This window comes from Micropterus salmoides, unplaced genomic scaffold, assembly GCF_014851395.1.
Source record: "Micropterus salmoides isolate LMB-PRFRI ecotype aquatic unplaced genomic scaffold, ASM1485139v1 Ms_hic_scaffold_2, whole genome shotgun sequence".
NCBI lineage: Eukaryota > Metazoa > Chordata > Actinopteri > Centrarchiformes > Centrarchidae > Micropterus > Micropterus salmoides.
The window spans coordinates 19150544-19176074 of NW_024041150.1; the positions used below are offsets into that span (position 1 = coordinate 19150544).

General features: G+C 43.4%; 1 protein-coding gene across 1 annotated transcript in view; it reads right to left on the reverse strand.

The window, feature by feature from the left end:
* Positions 1-25531, reverse strand: part of LOC119912223 — a 359916-nt gene that overhangs the window by 322181 nt on the left and 12204 nt on the right. Inside the window, exons 4-7 of the mRNA XM_038731318.1 lie at positions 24418-24653; positions 23417-23674; positions 22663-22920; positions 16337-16480 (exon numbers count right to left, since the gene is read on the reverse strand). Coding sequence (XP_038587246.1) covers positions 16337-16480; positions 22663-22920; positions 23417-23674; positions 24418-24653 — 896 coding nt within the window. The remainder of the gene's footprint in view (positions 1-16336; positions 16481-22662; positions 22921-23416; positions 23675-24417; positions 24654-25531) is intronic.

Here is a 25531-nt window from a genome sequence, read left to right on the forward strand (position 1 = left end):
GTTATGCAGATGATACTCAGTTATATCTATCGATCAAGCCAGATGAAACTCATCAGTTAGCTAAACTTCAAATGTGCCTTCAGGATGTTAAAACCTGGATGACCTGTAATTTTCTCATGTTAAACTCAGATAAAACTGAAGTTATTACTCTGGGGCCTAAGCACCTCCGTGACGCATTATCTAAAGATATAGTTTCCCTGGATGGCATCGCCTTGGCCTCCAGCACCACTGTGAGGAATCTTGGAGTTATCTTTGATCAGGACATGTCGTTTAAGTCTCACATTAAGCAAATTTCAAGGACCGCCTTTTTTCACCTACGTAATATTGCGAAAATCAGGAACATCCTGTCTAAAAATGATGCAGAAAAACTAGTCCATGCATTTGTTACTTCTAGGCTGGATTACTGCAATTCCTTATTATCAGGCTGCTCGAAAAAGTCCATTAAGACTCTTCAGCTGATCCAGAATGCTGCAGCACGTGTTCTGACAGGAACCAGGAAAAGAGATCACATTTCTCCTGTTTTAGCTTCTTTGCATTGGCTTCCAGTAAAATCCAGAATAGAATTTAAAATCATTCTTCTTACCTACAAAGCTCTTAATGGTCAGGCACCATCTTATCTTAAAGAGCTCATAGTACCTTACTACCCCACCAGAGCACTGCGCTCCCAGAATGCAGGGTTACTTGTGGTTCCTAGAGTCTCCAAAAGTAGACTAGGAGCCAGAGCGTTCAGCTATCAAGCTCCTCTCCTGTGGAACCAGGTTCCAGTTTGGGTTCAGGAGGCAGACACCATCTCCACATTTAAGAGTAGGCTTAAGACTTTCCTCTTTGATAAAGCTTATAGTTAGGGCTGGCTCAGGTAGTCCTGAACCATCCCTTAGTTATGCTGCTATAGGCCTAGACTGCCGGGGGATTTCCCATGATGCACTGAGCTCCTCTCTCCTCTACTTTCTCTCCCTCTGTATGCAACCTTATCCCATTATTGCATGTTACTAACACAACTTCTCCCCTTTCTGGTAGTCTTGTGCTTTCTCGTCTCTCTCCTCTCTCCTATCACTTCCTGCAGGTTTTCTGGCTCTGGAGCTGTGGAGTCTGGATCTGTGGTTGCGGGTCACCTGCTGCCCCCGTGTTCCTGCTCGACACCCTCTGCTGCAACGACTATTGTTGCTAGTCTTATTGTTATTATTGTTATTATAATCATTAACATTACGATGGTTACCATTAACACTATTATAAATATCTGTACCATTTTTCATTTAGTCTATAGCAACATTACCTTCACTGTGTGTACCTCTGTGTGTATATTGTGTAGGCTGCCTCCCTCCCCTCTCTCTCTCCTTACATCTCTCTCTCCTTACATCTCTCTCTCTCTCTCTCTCTCTCTCTCTCTCTCTCTCTCTCTCTCTCTCTCTCACCCCAACCGGTCGAGGCAGATGGCCGCCCACCCTGAGCCATGGTTCTGCTCGAGGTTTCTGCCTCTTAAAAGGAAGTTTTTCCTTGCCTCTGTCGCCTAGTGCTTGCTCTTGGTGGGAACTGTTGGGCTTCTGTAAATAACATCACAGAGTACGGTCTAGACCTGCTCTTTTATGAAAAGCGCTGTGAGATAACTGTTGTTGTGATTTGGCGCTATATAAATAAAATTGAATTGAATTGAATTGAATCATATTGTCATAGCTGGTGGTGCAGTGGTTTACACTGTCGCCTCACAGCAAGAAGGTTGTCAAACCCCGGTTGCCCCGGCCTTTCTGTGTGGAGTTTGTATGTTTTCTCTCCGGATGCTCCGGCTTCCTCCCACCCTCCAAAGACATGCAGGCTGTCCTTAGGTGTGGACTGTGACCTGTCCAGGGTGTACATCGCCCAATGTCAGCTGGGATTGGCTCCAGCCCCCGCGAGCCTGTACGCAGAATAATCGGTTGACGATGGATGGATGACTCTTCGTGTAGGGCTTCATTTCAGCCTCTGTGTCAAGCTGTAAATGCTCCTGTCTGTGTAAGCCGAGCTCTCAATGAATCCCCGCAACTGGAAATAACATTAGGCCTACTATTTCACTCATAGATTTGTTTTTGTTTTTCTGGTGCTGAAATGGTTTTCGGTATTGGTGAAGTATAAAGAATAAACAACCACCGCTTAATTTCGGGTCAAAACGTGTTGTAACGTGCGTTACTGAGATAAAAAAAAATAAACAGGTATAATTACCGATTTTTTTAGTAATGCATTATATTACTGCGTGACAGCAAAAAGCAATACATTATAATTGAGTTACTTCTGTAACACATTACGCCCAACACTAGTTGTCACATGAAAAGATTTAATCAAATATTTACAAAAATATGAGGGGTGTATACTCACTTTTGTGAGATACTGTAAGAGCGAATGAAAGAGAAGAGGAAGCATTACAGCTGTTCATTTGTTAAGATGTGTTGAGTGTGTAAAATTAGTTGAGACGACACTTCAAACTACACTTTTTATTTTAAATTTAGAATTTATTATTAGTGTAGTTATTTTTTATTGTCCCTCCAGTTCGATGTGAAAACTGACAGTAAACATTATTGATATTATTATTATTTGATTTGACAGTCAGTTGTTGACTAAAAGCATAAGTTGATACAACTACATGTTATGGCACTGATGGCACATGATAACGCAAGTTAGTGGTTATGATGTTCCGAACCTTTGCTTCAGGAAATTGTCTCTACCTGCACCTCTTTGAACGTCTTTTAATAGAATCCCCCTGCTCTATGCCGTGCTGGATTTAATGTTTAGTGTCTTCACACTTTGTATATCAGCTTGAGTCAGATCAAGTTTCAGTCTCTCTCATTAAATTGGTGTTTACTGGTTACCACTGAGAATAAAAAAGAACCAGTTCAACCACTGACATTTTCTGTGTCATTTTAAACATTTTCTGTCTTAAGTTGTACTTTTTGTCTCAGTCAAACTGTATATGCAGTACAGTAGAGTCAGAGATGTTTTAATAAGATGTTTTGATTACATGGAAAGTATTGATACTTTGTAAATATCTCTTAAAAATAAGTCAGTATCATAACTGAAAATGTGAGGACATTTTTAATTTATACAAAAAAGAGAATAAGTAAAAATAAAGACATGTTAAAGTTATGTTAACAATGTCTGTTTGAAGGCGCAATAAACATAAATTTAACTTAATTACATACAGAAATAACAAAAATGTTACTACTGCTGGTAATTACCATTTACTGTCCAGTAGCTTCCAAAGTAATATGCCTGGTTAAATACACATTAATGAAGTCAAACATCTTACCAGTGACTGCAATAAGGTATACTCCACTGCTTCTGGCGTTTTCAAACACAGAGTAGAGAGTGAATACGTATGTAGTTCCAGTAGTGAGAGATGAGACTGTGTAAGTTACTGGTCCATCTCCATCTGGTGCAGTGATATCAATCTCTGCACTATTAAAAAGGAGAATATAGCTGACGTTGTTGTTCACTTTGTTCCACTGCAGAGTGATACTGGTGACATCTTGTCTTGTTGATCTGAAGCTTTCAGCATTTTGAGGAGCTGAGACAAAAAGAGCAGTGAAACAAGTATTAATTAACTAATGACTCTCAGTAAAAGTGAAAATGTTCCCTCCATTAGTTAAAGATGATTCACATTGATAAAAATTAAAGAGGTGGTATTATGGTTTTTGGCTTTTCCCCTCTCCTTTATTGAGTTATTTATCTTTTTTGTGCATGTAATAGGTTTGCAAAGTGAAAAAGCCCAAAGTCCAGCCCAAAGGGAGTTCCCATCTCCCACAGAAAACTCTGCTCTGAACTGCCTGAAAACAGCTCGTTTGTAGTCCAGCCTTTACTTCCCTTTCTTGTGACGTCACAATGAAAATACGTGTCATAATGCTCGCCGAGCGACTAGTCTGACACGCCCTCAAAAACACCAATGTAAAAACAGTGAGCTGCAGCACAGCTCTCCTCTCCCTTCCAAACACTAGCTACCCTCCAGGCAGTCAGTGGACATAAAGTTGTCACTGTGATGTAGAGACAGAGCTCAGTTAAAACTTTATGAATGAAAGATACATTTGTTACAGATTTATAACTCACCACTCTGAAACTCTTGCTCCAGTCCATGTTGCCAACCTGGTCGTCAACATGTAACCTACAGTAGTGATGTGCGGATCGATCCTAAAGTATAGATAGTTCTGATACCAATGTTTCCTGCTCTAGGATCGATGCTCATTGATATCTAAACTCAGTAATTTGGAGTGAGTGAGTGTTTTATCATAAGTATCTTACTGTTACCAGGATGGTCGAATCATAGGCTACTCGGTTGATGCACTACGGCTCTGTGACGGAGCTTCTTTGAAGTGAGCTGCTGCAGCCCTTTACATTTCCCGCGATTGAATACTGACTCTGGCCGACTGTAAAAGCAGTCACGTCTGGCTGTATTTTAGCTGTGAAGGTAATAATGACGCTCTGTGTGATGTGTGTGCAAAGACAGTGAAATACTTTAGCAACACTGCAAACTTCGCTAAACATCTGAGATCAAGTCAAAATAATATGATGATGTTATGAAGTGGCAGTTCTGAGCAGAAGATTTTTATTATAATTAAAGAATATGACAGTAGTTTGATGTCTTGTCATTATGCAGCTATTATTTGATAATTGATAAGGCCACAGCCTACTCCTTATTTCTGTCATAAATACAGAAACGGGAGAGGGAGGTCACATTAAACTAGAAATAAAATATGTAAAAAGTATTGGTATCAGTAATACCAGCCTGGGTATTACTTGGTATTGGATAGGAATTAAGTGGTATCGCACATCACTACCCTACAGCTGAATCGAACCAGTTTACCTCTTTTTTGCTGACCCGCCTTTCTCTGCTTCTGAGTGGCTAGTAGTCCTTAACTAGCAACTCCCAACAAAGATCATTTAGAGACAAAATGTATCACTCCATTGTTAAAACGAAGCCTTCAACACAGGGTGAAAAGAGGAGCTGCAGCAATGTGCAGTATGACAAAAAATATGGTGTTTTTTGAGAATAAAACCATCTAAACCTATTCTGGTACAACACCTAAATAGGATTTTGAACCTGAAAAAGAGCATAATACCACCTTTTTAAGGCTGTCTGTCAGGAACAGAGCAAGTGAAACAATTCTTTGTATTACTAAAAATGTTTTTTCTGGATCCAGATGTCACATTCTGTAGTCATATCCATCACACTTTATATCACAACTGAGATGTACTCCATGATAAATGAAGAATCACAACATCACAAAAGTTTTAAAAATAAATCATTCTTAATGTAAAACAAATTTTACAGTGTTGGCCAAAACAATGCTGAGTTAAATTAACATGCAATAAAGTGCATGTTGTTAAGTAGCACATTCCTTTAATGAATATTATACCCAGTAGATACATCTTAGTTTTACACTGGTGCTCTGAAAAGCAGATGATGGCTCGCTAAGCAGATACAGAACATAGAAATAAAGTGACATATATTACCGGTAACTGCAGTAATGTTTACTCCACTGCTTCTGGCGTTCTCAAACACAGAGAAGAGAGTGAATGTGTATTCAGTTGCAGCAGTGAGAGATGAGACTGTGTAAGTTACTGGTCCATCTCCAGCTGGTGCAGTGATGTTGATCTCTACATGATTAAACTGGAGAATAAAGCTGAAGCTGTTGTTCACTTTGTTCCACTGCAGAGTGATACTGGTCTCATTTTGTCCTATTGATCTGAAGTCTTCTGTTTTTGGAGGAGCTGAGAGAGAAGAAAAGAAGGGAATGAATTTATCAACAAACAGGTTTGCGAGAAAAATTATTCATGCTCTATCTGGCTGTTAAGGTTGCTCTATTTTGTATCCAATTGTTGACAAACCTTAAGATGGCTATTACAGATACACATTTTTATTAGCCAGAATGTTGTCACATTTTATATCTAATCACATCACAGTCTGCTTTTTACAAGACATATGTAATGAACAAAAATGAAGAATTCAAAATTCATAGGACTTTGCCGCTCTCTGCCCAAGACCAGGCTACTGTACACGTCACTAACCATGAATAGCCATGAAGTGATCATTCTGTCTCTTTCCACTGCAGCAGCAGATCATCATAGCATGACTAACGATCCTACAGCGCAACATGTGCTACACATGTCCCACCTGCCAGAGCAGATCAGAAAGGAGCTGCTGGCCCATCAGCCCCAATGGGCTCTTCACGCCGCTCCTCAAGATGCAGTCACCCACCTGCAGCAAGCATTGGAAGCAGCAGACGAGGTGAAACGGCACCTTATCCGTTTTTATCTATGTGATGCTTCGGGGTTTTCTCTGATGCACTAGATACTGAATGTTCTAGAGACCAAGCACAACGCCAACGCTGCCAATTCTGGACACATACGTACACATAGGCAAGCAGGTACAGACTTAAGGTTCAGGCCAGGGCTCTCCTGTGGACATAAATGCACTCCAGTGTGACTGCCACCGTACGTAACAACCGTCCTTACTGTTCCCTCAACATAAGCCCTGTGTGTGCTTGTACTCATTTGCCATGAGTATTTCTCCCCATTTACACGCCCGTGGCCGTGGTTTGTGTGTTTGTTCCACTCTTGCATGCGCTCTGCTCGTTTTTTTGGACTGGGGACAGTGCCAAAGGTGCATGGCATGAGGGCATGAGAACAGAGGAGCCAATCTCATGCTAAGAGGGGCCCCCAACTGAGTGGAGACTGCAATCCGATGTGATTGAGCAAATCTAGGCTCTCTTCAGGAGAGTGGAGGAGGACCTGTTTGGCAGCCAGCACAACACCCACTGCCCGCTGTGGCTCTATATTAAGCCAGGACAGCCCCTGGAAACAGACGTGTTTGCATACGCTCCACGGCTAGAAGAGGTGCTGTATCTGTTCCCCCCTTCTTGTCCCTCCATGAGCCTCTGGAGCAGTCCTCTGAAAATGCTCCCAAGACAGCCTTGCTGCTAGCCCTCTCCTCTGCTAAGAGGGTGAGTGAGCTGTGTGCCCTGTTAGTTCAACCCAGCAGCATAGTGCTTTGTGGTGACCACAGTGCAGCTGTGTTGAGACTGAACTGTTCCTTTGTTCTTAAGAACATAAGGAGCTCGTTCCCCACCCCATGCTGGACAGAGGGAGGATCAACTGCAGCTTTGTGTCCAGTGCGCGCTCTGACATCCTATGTAGAGTGCACAGTCTCCATCTGACGCACTGATCAACAATTTCAGTGATAGTGCTGGATGTACTGTCCAAGATACTCTTTGCCAGATGTCTTTGTGAGTGTATCTCCCAAGCCTATGTGTGACCCACTCTTGGCGATCTGTGCACAATCCACCACAAGTGTGGCAGTGTCCACGGAGCTTTTCAGCAGGGTAAGTGCTGGAGAGAGCTGCACAACAGCGTCCTTTCACTAAGGTGATGTGGTGGTTGGGTCTTTGGACGGCCTGTGGCAGACCAGGTTGGTGTGGTAGAATTTTAACTTGTCGCAGCTAGGGCGGACAGTCATTGGGCTCCACCCACTGTACCCACAGAGTCCAGCTGAGGGCGGAGAAATAGAACGAAGGTTACAATATGTTAAGCCCGGAGCCCTGTAAAAAGAGAGTCGCGTCAGCGGGGGTCCATGGTGGTCCAACGTGGTTCATGGAGACCGCAGATAGTTCCTGGAAGTCCTAGTCGAGCAATTCAAAATGAGCGAGAGAAACGACAAAACGGCTATTTTAAGCGATTTCTGGTAATTTATACAATAAATGTGTTAATTTACAATATTTCTGCAGCACACTGACACGTGCATGTAGTTACATTAATACTTTTAAAAAGGAAGACATATATTTTTGACAATAACAGCTATAATCATCTACCTTGTGGACATTTTTTTGGCTAACCTTACATTGGAAAGTGTGTTCCTCTTGAAAACATGTTAAAAATTCAGATCAGATTTACCTTTCTAACATTCCTTTTAGTAATCCCATGGTACCAGGGTTAATTGATCTTAATGACTAATGTACTCTTTATGACTTCAGATACAACAGACAGGTGACTATCAATGATTGTCATGTATTAATTTAATAAATCTCCAATAAACTCAGAAAACACCATGTTAAGTGGTTTGTGCCTGTGTACTGTCTTACAACAGTCTACAGCACAGTTTATTGTGCTGTGTGGAGATGCTGCTGCAGTCGGTCAGAAAAAGGAGTACGAATGTTTGGTTTCCCAGCTGACATGGAGAGGAGGAAAAAATGATTGACTCAGGTCAACAGGAGCAAACTTACAATCACTAAAAAGGCTAGCAAAAAATATGTGAATATGTCCTTTTTCCACAAAGAAAGAACACATCACTGGCTTAATGTTTGGTCAACCTTTCTTGTAAATGGCTACAGGTTTGATTTATGAGTTATGGATTGTTACATTTTGGAACTTCATTAAAAGCTTTTGCTGCTGATGTTGGCATCAGTTACTAGATAGTTTGTTAGTTAGTGAATGTTTTTATTTTTCACACAGTTCTCACACACAGGAACTTTGATGATGTGATATGAATTTTTACAAAGTAATTATGTAATTACAGTAAACATATCCAGTAAGAATTGAGTGTTCACCAATATGGTGCATTCAGCCACTATTATGTATTAATTTGGGTAAATAAACCTGAATTGTTGTGTGGAAAATAAGCTAAGAAGGGATGCAGACACTGAGAGAAAATATTATAACATTTTAGGTATGCTTTGCCAGTATGTTAAATTGTTAACCATTAATGTCCCTAAATCTTCTTATTTAGTGGGGGAAACCCACTAAAATGTCAACTTGATTCAGTTGTGCTAATAATATATAATCTCATTTTTTACACATCTTACCTTTCAAACGTGCATCCCAGATAGCATTTTCTATTGCAGCTCTGCTGCGCTGCTTGCATTTGATGCTAACTTCCAGGAACTATTTAGACGCTCCATGATCCGCCATTGCTGTGAAAAACTGGTCCATTGGAGTGAATGGAGATGACACGACTCTCTCTTTAAAGGGCTCTGGGTAAGCCTAGTTCTATAAGCACAGGCCGAGCCCTCTACCGATGAACCCTGCTGCTCTGACACCATCTGCTGAAGAGGTGTTCGGATACTGAGGCTATTTAGCAGCATCCTTTTGGTTGGCTATGTGCACAGTGCAATTACTGTGGGCGAGTGCACGTGATTGGAGGAGGTAGTACGCGAGTCCACCTGTGCTTATAGTACTAGGATTAACACATCGTGACCTTGGTTTTTGTTGTTTTGTTGATTTTGGAGGTTTTGTGTCTGTTTTTATAGATCGCAGATATTCACCTTACTGACAATAAAGTCATTTCTATAGAAATGTAATTGCTCCAATACTGTCCTGCTTACAACTTGATCACTAGATTTGCGCAGGTTTATCTGCTGTATATAATCTTCTGAACAGCATTTAGTAGAAGAACTTTTAACTACAGCATTCTTGTTTCAACAGACGTGTATACAAATCTAAATTCAGTGTGAATCTGATGTTAAAGGATTTATAATTTATAATGTAAACTGCCTAAATGTAACAATGAATCTCTTTACAGTATGTGAGTAAAAATAAGATGCATTACTTGTTGAGTAGCAGATGAACGGGAAAGAGAGGGAGCAGTTATCATCTGACCACAGTCCTGAGTTTCTGAACACTGTGGTGACACACTGCTCTGTGCTGTCTGTTTGCCCATAGGCCCAGTTTTGAAACAGAGACGTGCTCCCATCAGACCACAGTTGATCCAAGTACAGACCGATCCACACAGCGTCCCCAGCTGTCAGCTTTGAGATGATGTAATTTTCTGCCCGATTTCGTATACTGCAAGAGAAACAGCAGCATATACACATCAAGGGTGAGTTGAGTATAACTGAAAAGGTAAACATAAAAGAAAGAAGAAAGTCCAACACTGCAGTGCATTGTTAGTGATTGTTGGAAATATAATATTGTAGTTTATGAGATTATGATAATCACCTTCAAACTAACTATAACTATGTTACTATACTTCTATTCCAAATAAGGCTTGTAATCATCATAATCATCATACATTACACCATGACTGAGGTCTAAGTGCATCACAGTCTTAAAAATAAGGATGAAAATTATGTAACTCATTACAGTAAAAAAATAATAGTACTAAATTAACAGACAGGAAGAGAAGGATTCAATCAATCTGTCACCAGTGTTTGGCAGTAATGCATTTGGTGCTGCAGGTCAGCGCACTGGACTTTGTTGTTCAAGTCAACTGTTAGCCAAGAAGCGAAATGAAGAATGGAAAAGATGCAAAGTGGTGGTAGTGAAAGTAATATAGTAACTTAACGAGTAACATAACTAGTTACATTTATCACCCAGTAATAAGTAAAATAATATTATTACTTTTTTAAGGTAAGTAATATATTACAATTTCTGAGTAACTTGCCCAACACTGACCGTCACAATACTGAATAAGCCGAGTTTCATCAACAGAACAGATAGTAGTTAAGTAGTTCCCCTTCGAGGGAACTCGAACTGCGTCGGTTACAACACTATGGGAACGCCTCTAGGCGAAGCAGGTCTGAACGTGAATGAAATCACTCCAATCCTATTGGCCTGTTGCTAGAACGGTAAGGTGTGACGGAATAACCGGAGGAGTATAAAGCACACCTGTACACACTCATCATTAGCTTTTTTTTATTCAGCAGGCGCTCTGTATGTTGTTTGAAGAAAGCTCCAGTCCTACAAGCAGTGTCTTACCTGAAGAAGAAGTCTACCAGCATGTCCGGCAACCAGATGTACAGAAGGTGTGTTTTTTCTTGCCCTCGGTACATCACGGATGGAGATTCTCATGAGATGTGTCTCTCATGTTTGGGAATGGAGCACGCACGGGCAGCTCTCGAGGGGGCTGCCTGCGCCCGTTGCGAAGCCCTTTCCGTGCGGGTACTGAGGTCCCGCATGGCTCTCTTTTCCGAGGATGGCCGGATGTGTTTTCCCCGTGGCGCGGGCCATGCGGCCGCTGAGGCGGCCCGGCGGCTTCACTCATGGGTTCACAGCGTGATCTGTCGGAGGATTTCGGGACGGCTGAGGCTTTTTCCCGACCTTCATCCGCTAGCTCCGACGCTTCCTTTCCTCGTTCGGGGTGCCCGTTCTCGGCTTCTCCCGCTCGCGGTTTGGATCCGGAGACGCGGCAGCAATCCGACTCCGAGGAGGCGGACCTGCTCAGCGCAGTGGACGATGACTTCCGGGTGTCGGGGCGGCGACATCTGGCCGCGCCCGACTATGACGTGCTGCTGGAGGTGGTACTAGAGCCGTGGCTAAGCTCAACACCAAGACAGGAGGAGCAGACACCACAGGCTAGTGGTAGCTTGATGAAAGGTTTCTTAAGCACCACGCACCACCTCCACGCCGATCTCTTCCTGATTTACATGATGAACTGAGTAAATCATGGGGCAGACCCTTCTCTACATGGCTTTCCACACCCCGATCACTGAACTACAGTAATGTGATGGGGGTTAGGGACCGTGGTTATGGGAGGATGCCTCGGGTGGAGGATGAGCTTGCGAGCTATCTCTCCCCTCGACTTGCGTCCTCCCTGGAGAAGCCGGCGTTACCATCCAAACCATGTCGCACCACATCCACGCTTGTGGGGAAGGCGTACATGCCAGCGGGCCAGGCAGGTGCGAGCTTGCACACCACGGTGCTTCAAGCCTACCAAGCCAACCTGCTACAGGAGATGGTTCAGAGGGGGGGTCCCTCCGAGGAAGATCTGGCGGAGCTTCGCAGAACCACGAAGCGTTAGACGCAGTGCGAAGCGTTCCGCCAGTACCTCCCTCGCCGGTCTGGACCCAAGGCAGCTGAGGCTGCCAGGCGTAGGTCCCTTCCCTCTACGAGCTCCTACGGAGAGGAGGGAAGCAGAGTGTCGCTTCTCGGGGGCCCCCCGAGGAGCTGGGGCAGCGAGACGGCGCTCTCACCCTCAGCCGTCTGAGAGACGCGATCTGAGGACCGTCATCCAGTCCCGACGGAGCTCAGGGAAGACCGGGGTAGGGGAGTCTTTCTCCCCTCCCGCACCCCCCCCACCCCCCCGGAGGCCGACCGAGGTCCCCTCCGCCGTGGCAACAGGTGATGTTATCCCGCCGTTTACACGTTCAGGACGCACCTGCCACCATCGAGTCCGCACCGTACTGCCTGCCCCGAGGGTCTGCAGACGGACGGCATCCCGACTCACTCACCGTGGATCTTCGGCGGCTCCCCCCTGCCGTTCTGGGGCTTCAGGGGTCCACCAGAAGATCACACGAGACACCGACCACCAGCCCGAGGGGCTGGTTCCGTTGGCAGACTTTGCAGACGCTTGGCGGAGCCTGACGAACATTTCTCCGCGGGTCCTGCGCACTGCCATAGATGGGTATCGACTACAGTTCAAAGCCCGCCCTCCAAATTCAACAGAAGAGAGGGGGTGGTTTGGACTGTGGTCCGCCCGGAGCAAGGTCCGGTGTTGGGACAGGAAGTTTGTACTCTGCTGAGGAAAGGGGCCGTGGAACGTGTCTCCCCCCCAGACAGAGACTTCATAGTCCCCAAGAAGGACGGAGGGCTGCGTGCCCTATTTTGGATCTGCGGGTTCTAACCGGTCTCTGAGGAGATTCAGGTTAAAGATGCTCATCATCCCCGCCACCGTGACGCACATCCAATCTGAGGATTGGTTCGTCACGATAGATCTAAAGGACGCCTATTTCTAGGTCTCCATCCGTCCTTCTCACAGGAAGTTCCTGAGGTTTGCCTTCGGGGGTGTGGCTTACCAGTATCGGGTTCTTCCATTCGGCCTGGCACTTCCCCTAGCACATTCACCAAGTGTATGGATGCAGCACTGGCCCCGCTGAGGCTCCGGGGCATCCGGATTTCAACTTCATCGACGACTGGCTCATCCTAGCCCAGTCTCGAGAGTTGGCGGTTCGGCATCGAGATGTCGTTCTGGCTCGTCTGCGGCGTTTAGGGCTGAGGCTCAACGCAAAGAAGAGCGTGCTGGCGCCCACCCAACGGGCTACGTTCCTAGGGGTTGCATGGGATTCGACAACGATGCGGGCACAATTGTCTCCGGCACGTGTCGACACCATATTGGCTGCCGTGAAAGGGGTGAAGTTAGGCCACGCCATCACTATGAAACACTTTCAACGAGTGTTGGGTCTCCTGGCGGCTGCGTCCAGCGTAATACCATCTGGACTGCTGCACATGAGACCCCTGCAGTGGTGGCTAAGGAACAAGGGTTTTTCCCCGGGGAATCCTCTCCGTCTGGTTTGGGTTACGCGCAAGTGTCTTCGTTCCCTATCAGTTTGGAAGGAAACTTGGTTCCTGTCCCAGGGGCCCGTGCTGGGAGGGTCTTGTCGCCGGCTGGTTCTTTCGACAGACGCCTCCCTCACGGGCTGGGGCGCGGTCATGGATGGCCGCTTTGCAAGGGGATCCTGGCAGGTGCATCGATCCGAGTGGCATATCAACTGTCTCGAGATGTTGGCGGTGTTCCAGGCTCTAAGGAGTTTCCTGCCCGATCTCCAAGGCCACCACGTCCTGGTTCGTTCTGAGTAGAACAACACAGCGGTGGTGGCCTATCTGAATCACCAGGGCGGTCTGCGCTCGCGCCCTCTGGACAGACTGGCGCGTCAGATCCTCCTGTGGTCCCAGCAGAGGTTACTATCGCTCAGGGCGATGTATTTCCTGGGGACACAGAATCAGGGAGCAGACCTGCTGTTGAGGCAGGGGCTGAGGCCCGGGGAATGGAGACTTCACCCCGAAGTGGTGGAGCTCTTGTGCGAAGAGTTCGGCCCCATAGACGTGGATCTGTTTGCGTCTCAAGAGACTACGCACTGCCCGCTATGGTTTCTCTCGTTCCTCCAGCCCCGTTGGGTCTGGACGCCATGGTACATTCGTGGCCGAGGCTACGTCTGTACGCTTTTCCCCCAGTCGCTCTGCTCCCGGGGTTCTGGAGCGGGTCCGCCAGGACTATGTCGGCCTACTGCTCGTAGCCCCGTTCTGGCCAACCCGGGTGTGGTTCTCGGACATCATGTCGCTCCTGGACGGCCCGCCGTGGCGGGTCCCTCTGAGGAGAGACCTGCTGTCCCAGGCGCAGGGCTGGGTTCTTCACCCTTGCCCCGCCATATGGCGACTGTGGGTCTGGCCCCTGAGGGGGCACAGTACCTAGAGGCGGGTCTAACAGCCGGAGCAGTCGAGACCCTCCTGAGCTCCAGGGCCCCATCCACACGGAGGATGTACGGCCTGAAGTGGAGTGTTTTCTCCACTTGGTGTAGGGAGCGGTCGGTGGACCCTGTTACCTGCCCGGTGGTTCAGGTACTTGAGTTCCTCCAGGACCGGTTCTCTGCTGGTCTTTCCCCTTCCACCCTCAAGGTGTACGTGGCAGCTATTTCATCTTTCCACACCCTCTGAGGGAGGGGTTCTTGGGGAAACTTCCCTTGGTTGTACTTTTCCTCCGTGGTGCCCGGAGGATGAGACCTGCGACTCGGTCCAAGGTTCCCACTTGGGATCTGGCAGTGGTTCTTGGGGCGTTGGCTGAGGCCCCCTTCAAACCCCTGGAGTCAGCTGAGGCTAAGCACTTGACCCTCAAGATGGCCTTTCTCCTTGCTATCACCTCTCTAAGGAGTGGGGGAGCTCCAAGCGCTTTCGGTTTCCCCGCAAAGCCTGGAGTTTGCCCCGGGAATATTAGGGCTATCCTGCACCCTCATTCAGGATACATCCCTAAAGTGCCTTCTTGTGCGGCAGGGTCCACAGTGCTGCAGGCATTTCATCCTCCACCTCATGTGACGGCGGAGGACGGGAGACTTCATCTGCTCTGCCCTGTCAGAGCACTGAGTATTTACACTCTGAGGTCCTCCCGTTGGAGGAAGGCTGACCAGCTGCTAGTGTGTTTTGGGTCTCCCAGGGCCGGGCTCCCTGCATCCAAACATACTATTAGCAACTGGATTGTTCAGACTATTTCCCTGGCCTATCAGGTGCGCGGTTTGCCTTCACCTGTGGCTGTGAGGGCTCATTCTACCAGAGGCAAGGCGGCCTCTCGAGCCCTCCTTTCCGGGGCCTCTTGCAGGATGTTGTTTAGCGGCTGGCTATGCCACTCCGCACACATTCATTCGGTTTTACAGTCTTGACCTTCCTTCGGCACCTGGCACTCGTGCGCTCTCCTCTTAGTAGTGCCACTTTATTGCACACAGGGGCAGGCGGGGTTTTCGGCACGGTTTAGTGGGTATCTCGTTCCCATAGTGTCGTAACCGACGCAGTTCGAGTTCCCTCGAAGGGGAACGTCTCGGGTTACGTATGTAACCCTGGTTCCCCGAGAAGGGGAACGAGAGACTGCGTCGGCCCGCCGCACCTCTCTCCCGCCTGAAGCGCCTGCTTCATAGTTTAAGCTAATGATGAGTGTGTACAGGTGTGCTTTATACTCCTCCGGTTATTCCGTCACACCTTACCGTTCTAGCAACAGGCCAATAGGATTGGAGTGATTTCATTCACGTTCAGACCTGCTTCGCCTAGAGGCGTTCCCATAGTGTCGTAACCGACGCAGTCTCTCGTTCCCCTTCTCGGGGAACCAGGGTTACATACGTAACCCGAGACGTTGCTTCAGTACTGAACTATTGTATGTGTTGGAGTCTTTATCAGTGCACACTGTACCTGGCTAGATCGACGTAATTCTCCTTGCAGTAGCTCTGAGCTGCGGTCCAATTCAAATATTTGTCGACTTTTACAAAGGATGATTTGCCATTTACTGAACCTGGAAATATATTGATGAAGAGAAGTTATTAACAATGTGCTATGCAGAAATTCCATTTAGCTTCTTGGTTATATTTATGCTATAAAAAACTCACCGTTGTAGCACACAAATCTTTGTTGGTTGTTGCAATGAACGTGCGACCACTTTCCATTGTAATCCAAGAAAGAGTAGTAATAGTAATTGTAATAGTAATAGTAATAGTAATAGTAATAGTAACTGTAAAAGCTTTGAAGCACCACACAGTTCTGTTGTCCGTAAGGATTGTAGGGATATCCAGGGGCCCAGTTTCTGAACCTGTCTCTCCTTCACCATAGAAGCTGTTGTTACTCAGGGACCATCTCCATCTGTCACCATAGAGACCTATCCAAGCCTTGCCTGTTCAAACAGATGTTCATTATATAACAGCTGGAATTAAAATTGTTGCTGAATTGACTTAAAATGTAGATGAATAAACTGAAAATCCCTTAAATTATGTGTCTCCGCTATTTTTCGCAAAGGGTCTTTGTTGTTCTTTTACATTCCATAATATATTTTAACTTTCATCTAATCAAAATAAGCTGTTGTGAATGTATATGATTATATACCTTATGTTTATGGTCTGTATATGTTTCCAATACTTGCCTCTGTAGCTCCTTGTGGTCCTGAATACAGCATTGGCGTCAATTGGGGTTCTTATGGTGGCCAGGTCAGTGTAGACCCGTCTGCAGAAGCTCTGAGCTTCAGTCCAGTTCAGTGGCGTAGCCTCAAAGTAAAACTGACGGGTTCCTAAAACAAAGCATATTCAGTTTTTTATTACTTACTTTTTTATAAAGCATGTTTTACAGTGAACATGAAGATGCACTGTGCATCAGGTGGATTCAGCTGTACTGTGGGATTTTACAAAACCTTTTTCTCATGATGGGATTTTTGTATGCTAGCCGAGTACACTGTATCATGACCCCAGAGCATGGAAACAAGTAGTGCTCTATGGCATGCTGGATTTTTTGTTTAGTGCCTTAACACTTTGTCTATCAGCTTGTCAGCTTGTCAGATCAAGTTTCACCCTGCCTCAATAAATTGGTGTTCACTGTTTCACACTGACAATAATAAAAAAGTACCAGTTCAACCACTGACATTTTTTGTCTCATAAGTTGGACTCTTTATCTTCTATCTTTGTCTTTCGCAGAAATACACACAGTATATGCAGTACTGAGTCAGAGATGTTTTAGGAAGATGTACTGAAAACAAGAAACAAAGTCAACAGGAAGTTAACTTAATTACATGAACAAGGAATAAGAAAAATGTTTAAATGTCACAAGGTGTGACAAAGTGGTGCTCACCACTTGTGCCATACAGGTCATTTTCCATATTACACAATATTATTTTACTTACTTACTATAATCTAGACTGTAACATAATGCAAACACACAAACACAAACACAAACATTTGCCAAGAAAAATGACGCAAGACCAGGCAATACTGTGGTTCCAGCATGCATCACCATAAGTCAGCGCTTTAATGCGCAGAGCAGCGCTGCGCATTAAACGTGATGCATGCTAGACTAGGCACAAGGCACGCTGGTTAAAAATTGTGTCCAACTTTCACCGGCGCTGTAAAACGTCACCATGTCACATGACATTTCATTTTCATTTTCATTTCATTTATTTTCGGTTTGGTCATTTACAGATCATTCAATCAAATCATTCAAAACATAAACACTATAGATGACCAGGTGCAGGCAGAAGCTAAGCTTATTGTGCCTACCCTTAACTTTAGAATCATAAATGCAACTCATTAATGACAACATCTGTTCATAAAATTAACAGTAACACATTAGTGGACCATTGTCCACATCAGAAACAAGCCTATTTAATTAATGTTCATTCTAATAAATATTTTTCCAATGTTATTCTCTTGTAGATATTTTTAAACTGAAAAATAGACGTGGCTTGTTTTAACTCATTACAGCAACTATTCCACAATTTAACTCCTTTATTTGATAAACAGTGTTCTCTTAATGTAGAAACAGTGTTCTCTTAATGTAGAACATTAACATAAACCTTGCGAGAGCAAGGCAGCTGAAGGCGCCGAGTCTTTTTTCCCCCGATAGCTTTATCAATCCAATAGTACTTGACAGACAACAAAACAGGGAGTACAGGTTATAATAAAACAAAACAAGTACATGAGAAACAAACAGGACAAATAAATAAACAAATATAATGATAGCAGCTAATGTAATGTAATATATTGGATGTCTTTAAACCTGCACCTCACGTTAGACTATCAAGTCAGCGAAAGCTGATTGTAACCATGACTTTTAAAGATGCATACTGCCACCTACTGGATGAAACAGTCTCCCAGTGCAAAAACAACGAAGTAGTGTCCACCCAGAGACTTCAAAAACTGTCCATACTATGTCTGGAGAGTAATTTTTTCAAATCCTTCCCTCTGTGTAATGTCTATCTCCGCTCCTGATATACCCACAATGTCAAAGAATCTGCTTGCAGCATCCAACACCATATTAATCCTCTGTGATTTAGCCTACTTTTATTTCCACAGCACAGTTGACTATCATGGCAATGCATGCCAAATATCACTTCTTGTCCATACAGATCACATGCTGATTGTCTCCATTCCTTTTCTGATCCTTTTGCTCCTTCTTTCTTTCCATACTCTTGGTGGCTTCAGTGAATGACCCTCTTCCGCTCTGATCTTATCCAGTTCTTTTTCTTTTATTCTTCTCGGTCATTGTGCTGACTGGTGATTTCCCACAGAGTGCAGGCACTTTACTTGCTCCTATTCTTCTTCACATTCGGTTCGCGAGTAAGATTCTTAAGATGGCAGCAGGCATGTCAGTTGCGCTGGTTGCGTTTTTAGCCTAGTTTTATTTTAATGTTTTTAGACACAGGTCCGCCTCTTTATATAAATTATATCTGTGACAAGATCGACTTCTCTACATCTATCATTTTAAACTACAATCAAGGTATTAGGTTTTACGGAAAAAATGCTGTGATTAATGCATTCATCTACTCATGCCAACATGAGACTCAACAACCTTACCAAGCCAAATACCACACAAGCAACCATTTTATCATTACACTCTGTCTGCTCCTCTCTGGTGATGTTCATCAGTGCGCCGGTCCAAATTCAAACTTTGTGGACAGAGCAACGTGGCCTACTGTAAACCAGCCTGGGCTAACAACCGCATCTGATGTCCAAGTTCAACGAGTTGAGTAATGCAGAGACCTCGCTGGTGGGCCTGTGGTTCGGAGGCACAGTGTCCCTGCCCGCTTCTGTTGTCTGGACACAGAGGATTCGACACCCAGCCTGGTGGATGTCTCATGCGTTGTCGTGCATCTTGCGGCAAGTAGTGGAGGTTGGGAACGTGTGGCGGCTGCAACGGAGGGAGAGAGTCGGGAACACATGGTGGCTGCTGCTACAGATGAGGATAAACAATGGTGCACGGTGGCTGCAGTAAACGGTGAGAGCAATGGGTGTCTGCTGGTGAGCGCAACGGGCATGGCGGTGAATAAGGATCCAGATATCTGTCCTACAAGTGCTGGTTTACCTGTAGCACCAGGCACACATAGGCCAGCAGTGCTGCTCCGTCCAAGTACTAAATCTCTGCTTTCAAGTGTGTTGAATTAGGCGAGGTGTTAGTACTCTAACACACAAAATGTAAGTAATGGCTGTTCATCAAACTCTAAACGGAGAGCTTGCACCCGTGGAGAACAAATCCACCCAGGAAACACACTTAGTAACTGTAAAGACATCCATGGACCTACTCCTGTAAACCCCGTCTTTAAAAAACATTGCAGATTTAAACTTTTAAAAATTGTTAATAATTCTAGAGTCATCTGGGATCCCCCCCCAAAAAACAGGGGACTATTAGGAGGGCGTTTGAATATCTGTAGTGTAATTTCTACAACTGACCAAGTTGTACACATTTGCTATGTGACTCCAATCTAGACTTTATGTGTCTTTCAGATACATGGTTACATAAAAACTCACCATCGGCAGCCTTGAATATACCCAGATATAATTTATTTAGATGGGATAGAGTTAAGGGAAGAAGTGGTGGAGTCATGGTTTACCTGAAGAATAATATTCACTCCAGCCAGATTCAACTATCTAATGTTAATCTGGAATATATTGGACTAACTATCACTCTCTCTTCTCAAATGTCTTTTGTTCTGGTTTTACTATATCATCCAACAATACTTTCTATGATGAATTTAAAAGGTTACTCAAAGAATGTAATTCTCTATATTCTCTAAGGTGATTTCAACATAAATTGGGATGACAAGAGAAATAGAAATTCTTTGAAAAGAATTACAGATAATATGGATTTTACACAACTACTTAAAGGTCCTACCAGAATAACTGTATCCTCACAGACGCAAATTGATTTAATTTTCACCAACAGGCCAGAAAGAGTTGAGAAAACATATAATCCCATTACTGGATTAACTGACCATACCTCATTTTATTCAAAAGAAAGCTTACAAATAATAGATTTACGACAAATAAATATCATTCTCAGCATCCTAGAATTCCTAAAAGTGAACTTGAGAATTTTCAAATGGCTATAACCAAAACAAAGTGGAATGAATTTATAACTGGGAGGAATGTAGAGGAAGACAGAGAGAGATTTATAAACACAATTCAGAGTATAGCACAAACGTTCACTAAGATACCCCAAGGTAAGAATAATAATAAAAAGAACTGTCTACCTTGGTTGAGTACAGACTTACTGAAACTGATGAACTTGCGAAATCATGCACTAAAACATTTTCTGAAGTTTAAATAGCAAATTGACAAATAGACAAAAAATTATAATGTTATGCAGCAGTGTTACTTGAGAACTAAGAAAGGCTAAAGCAAACTTTCTTTATTGTAATTATTCATAAGTCTAGAGGTAATACTAAACAAATCTGGGAGCATATTATGGGGGAAGCCTGTGCCAACCCGCGGGAGGAGCGTGTGAGGCCGGCCAGCGGCCCGCTCACAGAGCCCTCTGCTCCCGCCGTCACACAGACCGCTGCAGCAACAACTGCAGAAGAAAACACAGCTGGAAGGTTTTCATACCGCTTATCTGTCTTTACATTCTGAGGAATGTTGAAACGCTTTAACTTAAAAAAGAGAAAGCTGTGTGGGTCGCATTGAACATTACGTTGTGGCAGTTGTGTGTGGTGTCGCTATGACGACAAGCTACGTACTGTCTCTGGGTACTGTCTGCAATGGAAAACGGAGCAGGGCCGAGTAGAGTCCAGTCTAACGATTTGCGTAATGGTAGTATTTTTCGGCAAGGCAGCATAGATCATCAGAACACCTGCAACAGTTCAACGTTTAGTGCTAAAAGACGATGCAACTCCGACTCTGTTTGGGCCTGGAAATTCACAATCACAACCTGTAAGTATGCTTTATTGGTTGTGAATTATATTTAAAATAAACACGGCAATGTAACTTCAAATTGTTCCAAGTGCAGAGTTGTTGTAAACGTTGGCTAACACAGCTAAAGTTATAACTATAATGCTAATGTTACACCTGATGTGAAAACTACTGAGCAAACGTTCAAATTGTTCAGCCAATTTTTATGTAAAATTGATTTGAAATATGATGATTTTTGTAGTGGTTTATGGTAAGATGTCGAACAATGATGTTGTGTGGTTGTGGACTTGAGTAACTTATACTAGGTTACGGTCTCAGTCTGAAGCGGCTTTGATTTGGATCACACTACCTTGTTTCTTACGACCCGCTCTTCTCTGCTTCTGATTGGCTAGTAGTCCTTACCTGGGAACTGCGCATGTGCAACTCCCAACAAAGATTTTGTACAAGTAAGATGCATCACTCTGTAGCTCCAGAGCGGAGCATACAACACACAGGGTGAAAAGAGGAGCTGCAGCAATGTGCAATATGAGAAAAATATGGTGTTTTTTGAAAATTAAACCATGTAAACCTTAATTGTTGTAATGGAATGTAGCGATTGATCAGTGACAAGTGATGTGAATTTCAGAAAGTGAGAAGTGTTAAATGATACCAGAAGATGAAACCAACGGAAAGCCAAGCTTGTGGTGATAAACTTGCAACAGCGACGAACATGCTGCAGCTGAAAGCGAGCGGCTGTTAAAACATGCATCGACTCGACGCGTGCAGGCCTTTTTTATTTATGGTGCAGGCACACAAAGGGGAAAAAAGATGTGCTCTTCTCTTTCTTTCGGTGCCATACAAATCTTAATTTTTTTCGACGATCTGGTCACAAAAAGTATCGATTGACGTATTGGTTTGACTAGAACCGTTTTGATTCTTCTCGATACTGGGCTGTTTCGGTCAATACCATAAAGGTATCCAGTAGCGATACCCATCCCTCGATGGAACGAGCAAGAAAGAGGAGATTTTCCCCTGTTTGGGAACATTTTGAGCTGACCAAACCTAATTTCCCTATACATTGGCATCACAAACATCATTCATTAATTTATTCAATTTAAAACTTCACACACCAAAGCCATGGTGTCATTTTCATCACTGTTCCTGTTTTACATTTATTGTCCACTTGATGGCACAATAGAGCTAATGAAGCACCATGAGTGAACCAGCTGGATAGACAGCTTCACTGCTTCATAAAGCTTCATCTTGCCATAACTACTCTGATGCCCACCTCATTTCCTACTTCGCTCTTCATGGATGGATGACATCAGTGGGCCAAACCAAATCGAGGGTTTTCATTTGCTATAGTAATGTTTCTTTTAATTGCTTTTCAGTTGTTCTAAGTAAATATGGAAAAATCCTCCTTAGTGCCCTGTAGACCCGTGTTTGAATCCGGGTAGGGAGACTGTTCTCGCCCTTCACTACACAGGGAAAAAAATACTATTTGGTTAGTACTATTAACTGTCCTGTTGCTTCCCAAGTTGCAGGATGAAAATGCTATTCCCGGTTAAATACACATTAATGAAGTCAAACATCTTACCAGTAGCTGCAGTAATGCTCACTCCACTGCTTCTGGCGTTCTCAAACACAGAGAAGAGAGTGAATGTGTATGTAGTTCCAGCAGTGAGAGATGAGACTGTGTAAGTTACTGGTCCATCTCCATCTGGTGCAGTGATGTCAATCTCTGCACCATTAAACTGGAGAATAAAGCTGATGTTGTTGTTCACTTTGTTCCACTGCAGAGTGATACTGGTCTCATCTCGTCCTATTGATCTGAAGTTTTCAGTTTTTGAAGGAGCTGAGACAAAAAGAGCAGTGAAACATATAATAACTAACTGTACATAAAAGTGAAAATGTTCCCATTGACAATTAAAGATGTTTCATTTTGTATCCCCACATCAATACAAATGAATACTGATTATCACGAACAGAGCGAGTGAAACAATTCTTTGTGTTACTAAGAATGTTTTTTTCTGGATCCAGATGTCACATTCTGTAGTCATATCCATCACACTTTATATCCCAACAGAGATGTACTCCACGATAAATGAAGAATCACAATGTACCAAAAGTTTTAAAAAGAAATCATTCTTAATGTAAAAAATATTTTACAGTGTTGGCCAAAACAATGCTGAGTTAAATTAACATGCAATAAAGTGCATGTTGTTAAGTAGCACATTCCTTTAATGAATATTATACCCAGTAGATACGTCTTAGTTTTACACTGGTGCTCTGAAAAGCAGATGATGGCTCGCTAAGCAGATACAGAGCATAGAAATAAAGTGACATATTACCGGTAACTGCAGTAATGTTTACTCCACTGCTTCTGACGTCCTCAAACACAGAGAAGAGAGTGAATGTGTATTCAGTTGCAGCAGTGAGAGATGAGACTGTGTGAGTTACTGGTCCATCTCCATCTGGTGCAGTGATGTTGATCTCTGCATCATTAAACTGGAGAATAAAGATGAAGTTGTTGTTCACTTTGTTCCACTGCAGAGTGATACTGGACTCATTTTGTCCTATTGATCTGAAGTCTTCTGTTTTTGGAGGAGCTGAGACAGAAGAAGAGAAGGGAATGAATTTATCCACAAACAACTTTGCGTGAAAAATAATTCATGCTCCATCTGAATGTTAAGGTTGCTCCATTTTGTCTTGCATTGTTAATAAAACCTAATGGTGGCCATGAGAGATATAATTAATTAAGACCCACATTTGTCTAATCAAGAATGCTGTGTCACATTTTACACCTAACCACATCACAGAGTGTGTTTCATAAGACACATGTAATGAACAAAAATCAAGAATACAAATTCTTTAAGTTGTATTACTATGGGGAAATAAAGGAGTTTAATGTGTTGGCCAATACAGGACTTGATTTGAAGTAGGACGTTAGAAATAATACATTTTAGTTTTACACAGTCACACAGACACACTGAAAATTCATCAGCTGTTTGATGCAACACCATCACTACTTGTAAATCAGTTGATTGATTATTTTTAATCTACTGCATACTTTCTCAGTTTAAACAGTAAAATTAAGAATGTTAACTTTTAAATACTGTGCTGTTTACAACATGATCACTAGTTTCCCACAGGTTTATCTGCTGTATCTTCTGAACAGCTTTTAGTCTATGCAGAACAACAGACGTAAAGAACATTCTTGTTTCTGCTTTAACAGACTTTAAACAAGTCTAAATTCAGTGTGGTGTATGGTACTGATCTTAAATGTAGGATATATTTGCCTTAATGCAACAATGAATCTTTACACAGTACGTGAGTAAATAAGATGCATTACTTGTTGAGTAACAGATGAATGGGAAAGTGAGGGAGCAGCTGTCATCAGACCACAGTCCTGAGTTTCTGAATGATGTGGTGACACACTGCTCTGTGCTGTCTGGTTGCCCACTGGCCCAAAATTGAAACAGCAAGGTGCTCCCATCAGACCACAGTTGTTCCCAGTGCAAACCGATCCAAAGAAGGTCACCTGCTGCCAGGTTTGTGATGTTGTCATTTTCTGCCTGATTTCGTATACTGCGAGAGAAACAGTAGCATATACACATCAAGGGTGAGTGAGTTTAACTGAAGAGGTAAAACATAACTGACAAAAAAAAACAATCAGCATTGTTAGTTATTTTTGGGAAATATAATGTGATGAGTAGAGTAGAAATGAAAATTCAGGCTAATTTGTGTTTTAAATTAGTTTCCAATATACTATTATATAGGCCAAAAGTTAAGATAATGATAAAAAAAGTATAAATGTGCCAATTATACTGAGTTGGTGTTCAACATGTTTTGCATGTTATAGGCTAATTAGTATGTTTTATTGTTGTTTTATTATGTTTTTCCTGATTAATTAAACACATTTCTTGAAATGATGCCTCTTTTTCTCAAAACTCTAAACACAAATCCACAACTTCTCACCCAATTCCCCAAACTTCCTATTTTCAGGTCAAAATTAAGCTTTCCACTAAAAACCATTAGATTTTCTTTCCACCGGCGGAATGTTTGTTTCAAAACTCAGTGTGTAAAGAACTGAGATTGATTGAACACATTTTGTGTTTGTGGAAAATGTTTTATATTTACAGATTACCCATTTACACGTGGATCGCTCATCTGTTCCCACAATTTGAATTGAAACAAAATGACCTCCATACAAATCACCCACCAAAACAAGCAGCGGAGGATCGAGGCTTCGGCAGACTGCAGCGTGTGGGAGAAGTAACACAGTAATTAAGTAAATAAGACATTGCTCTGCGAGTATACGGCCAGCGCTCTATTGAGAGTAACCATGGCAATGGCGTCTGTGTGCTACACAGCTGTAGCCTATTTAAGTTAAAATATCAATATCAATTTTATTTATGTAGCACACTTAAAACAACCAAGGTTGACCAAGGTGCTTCACAGGTTAA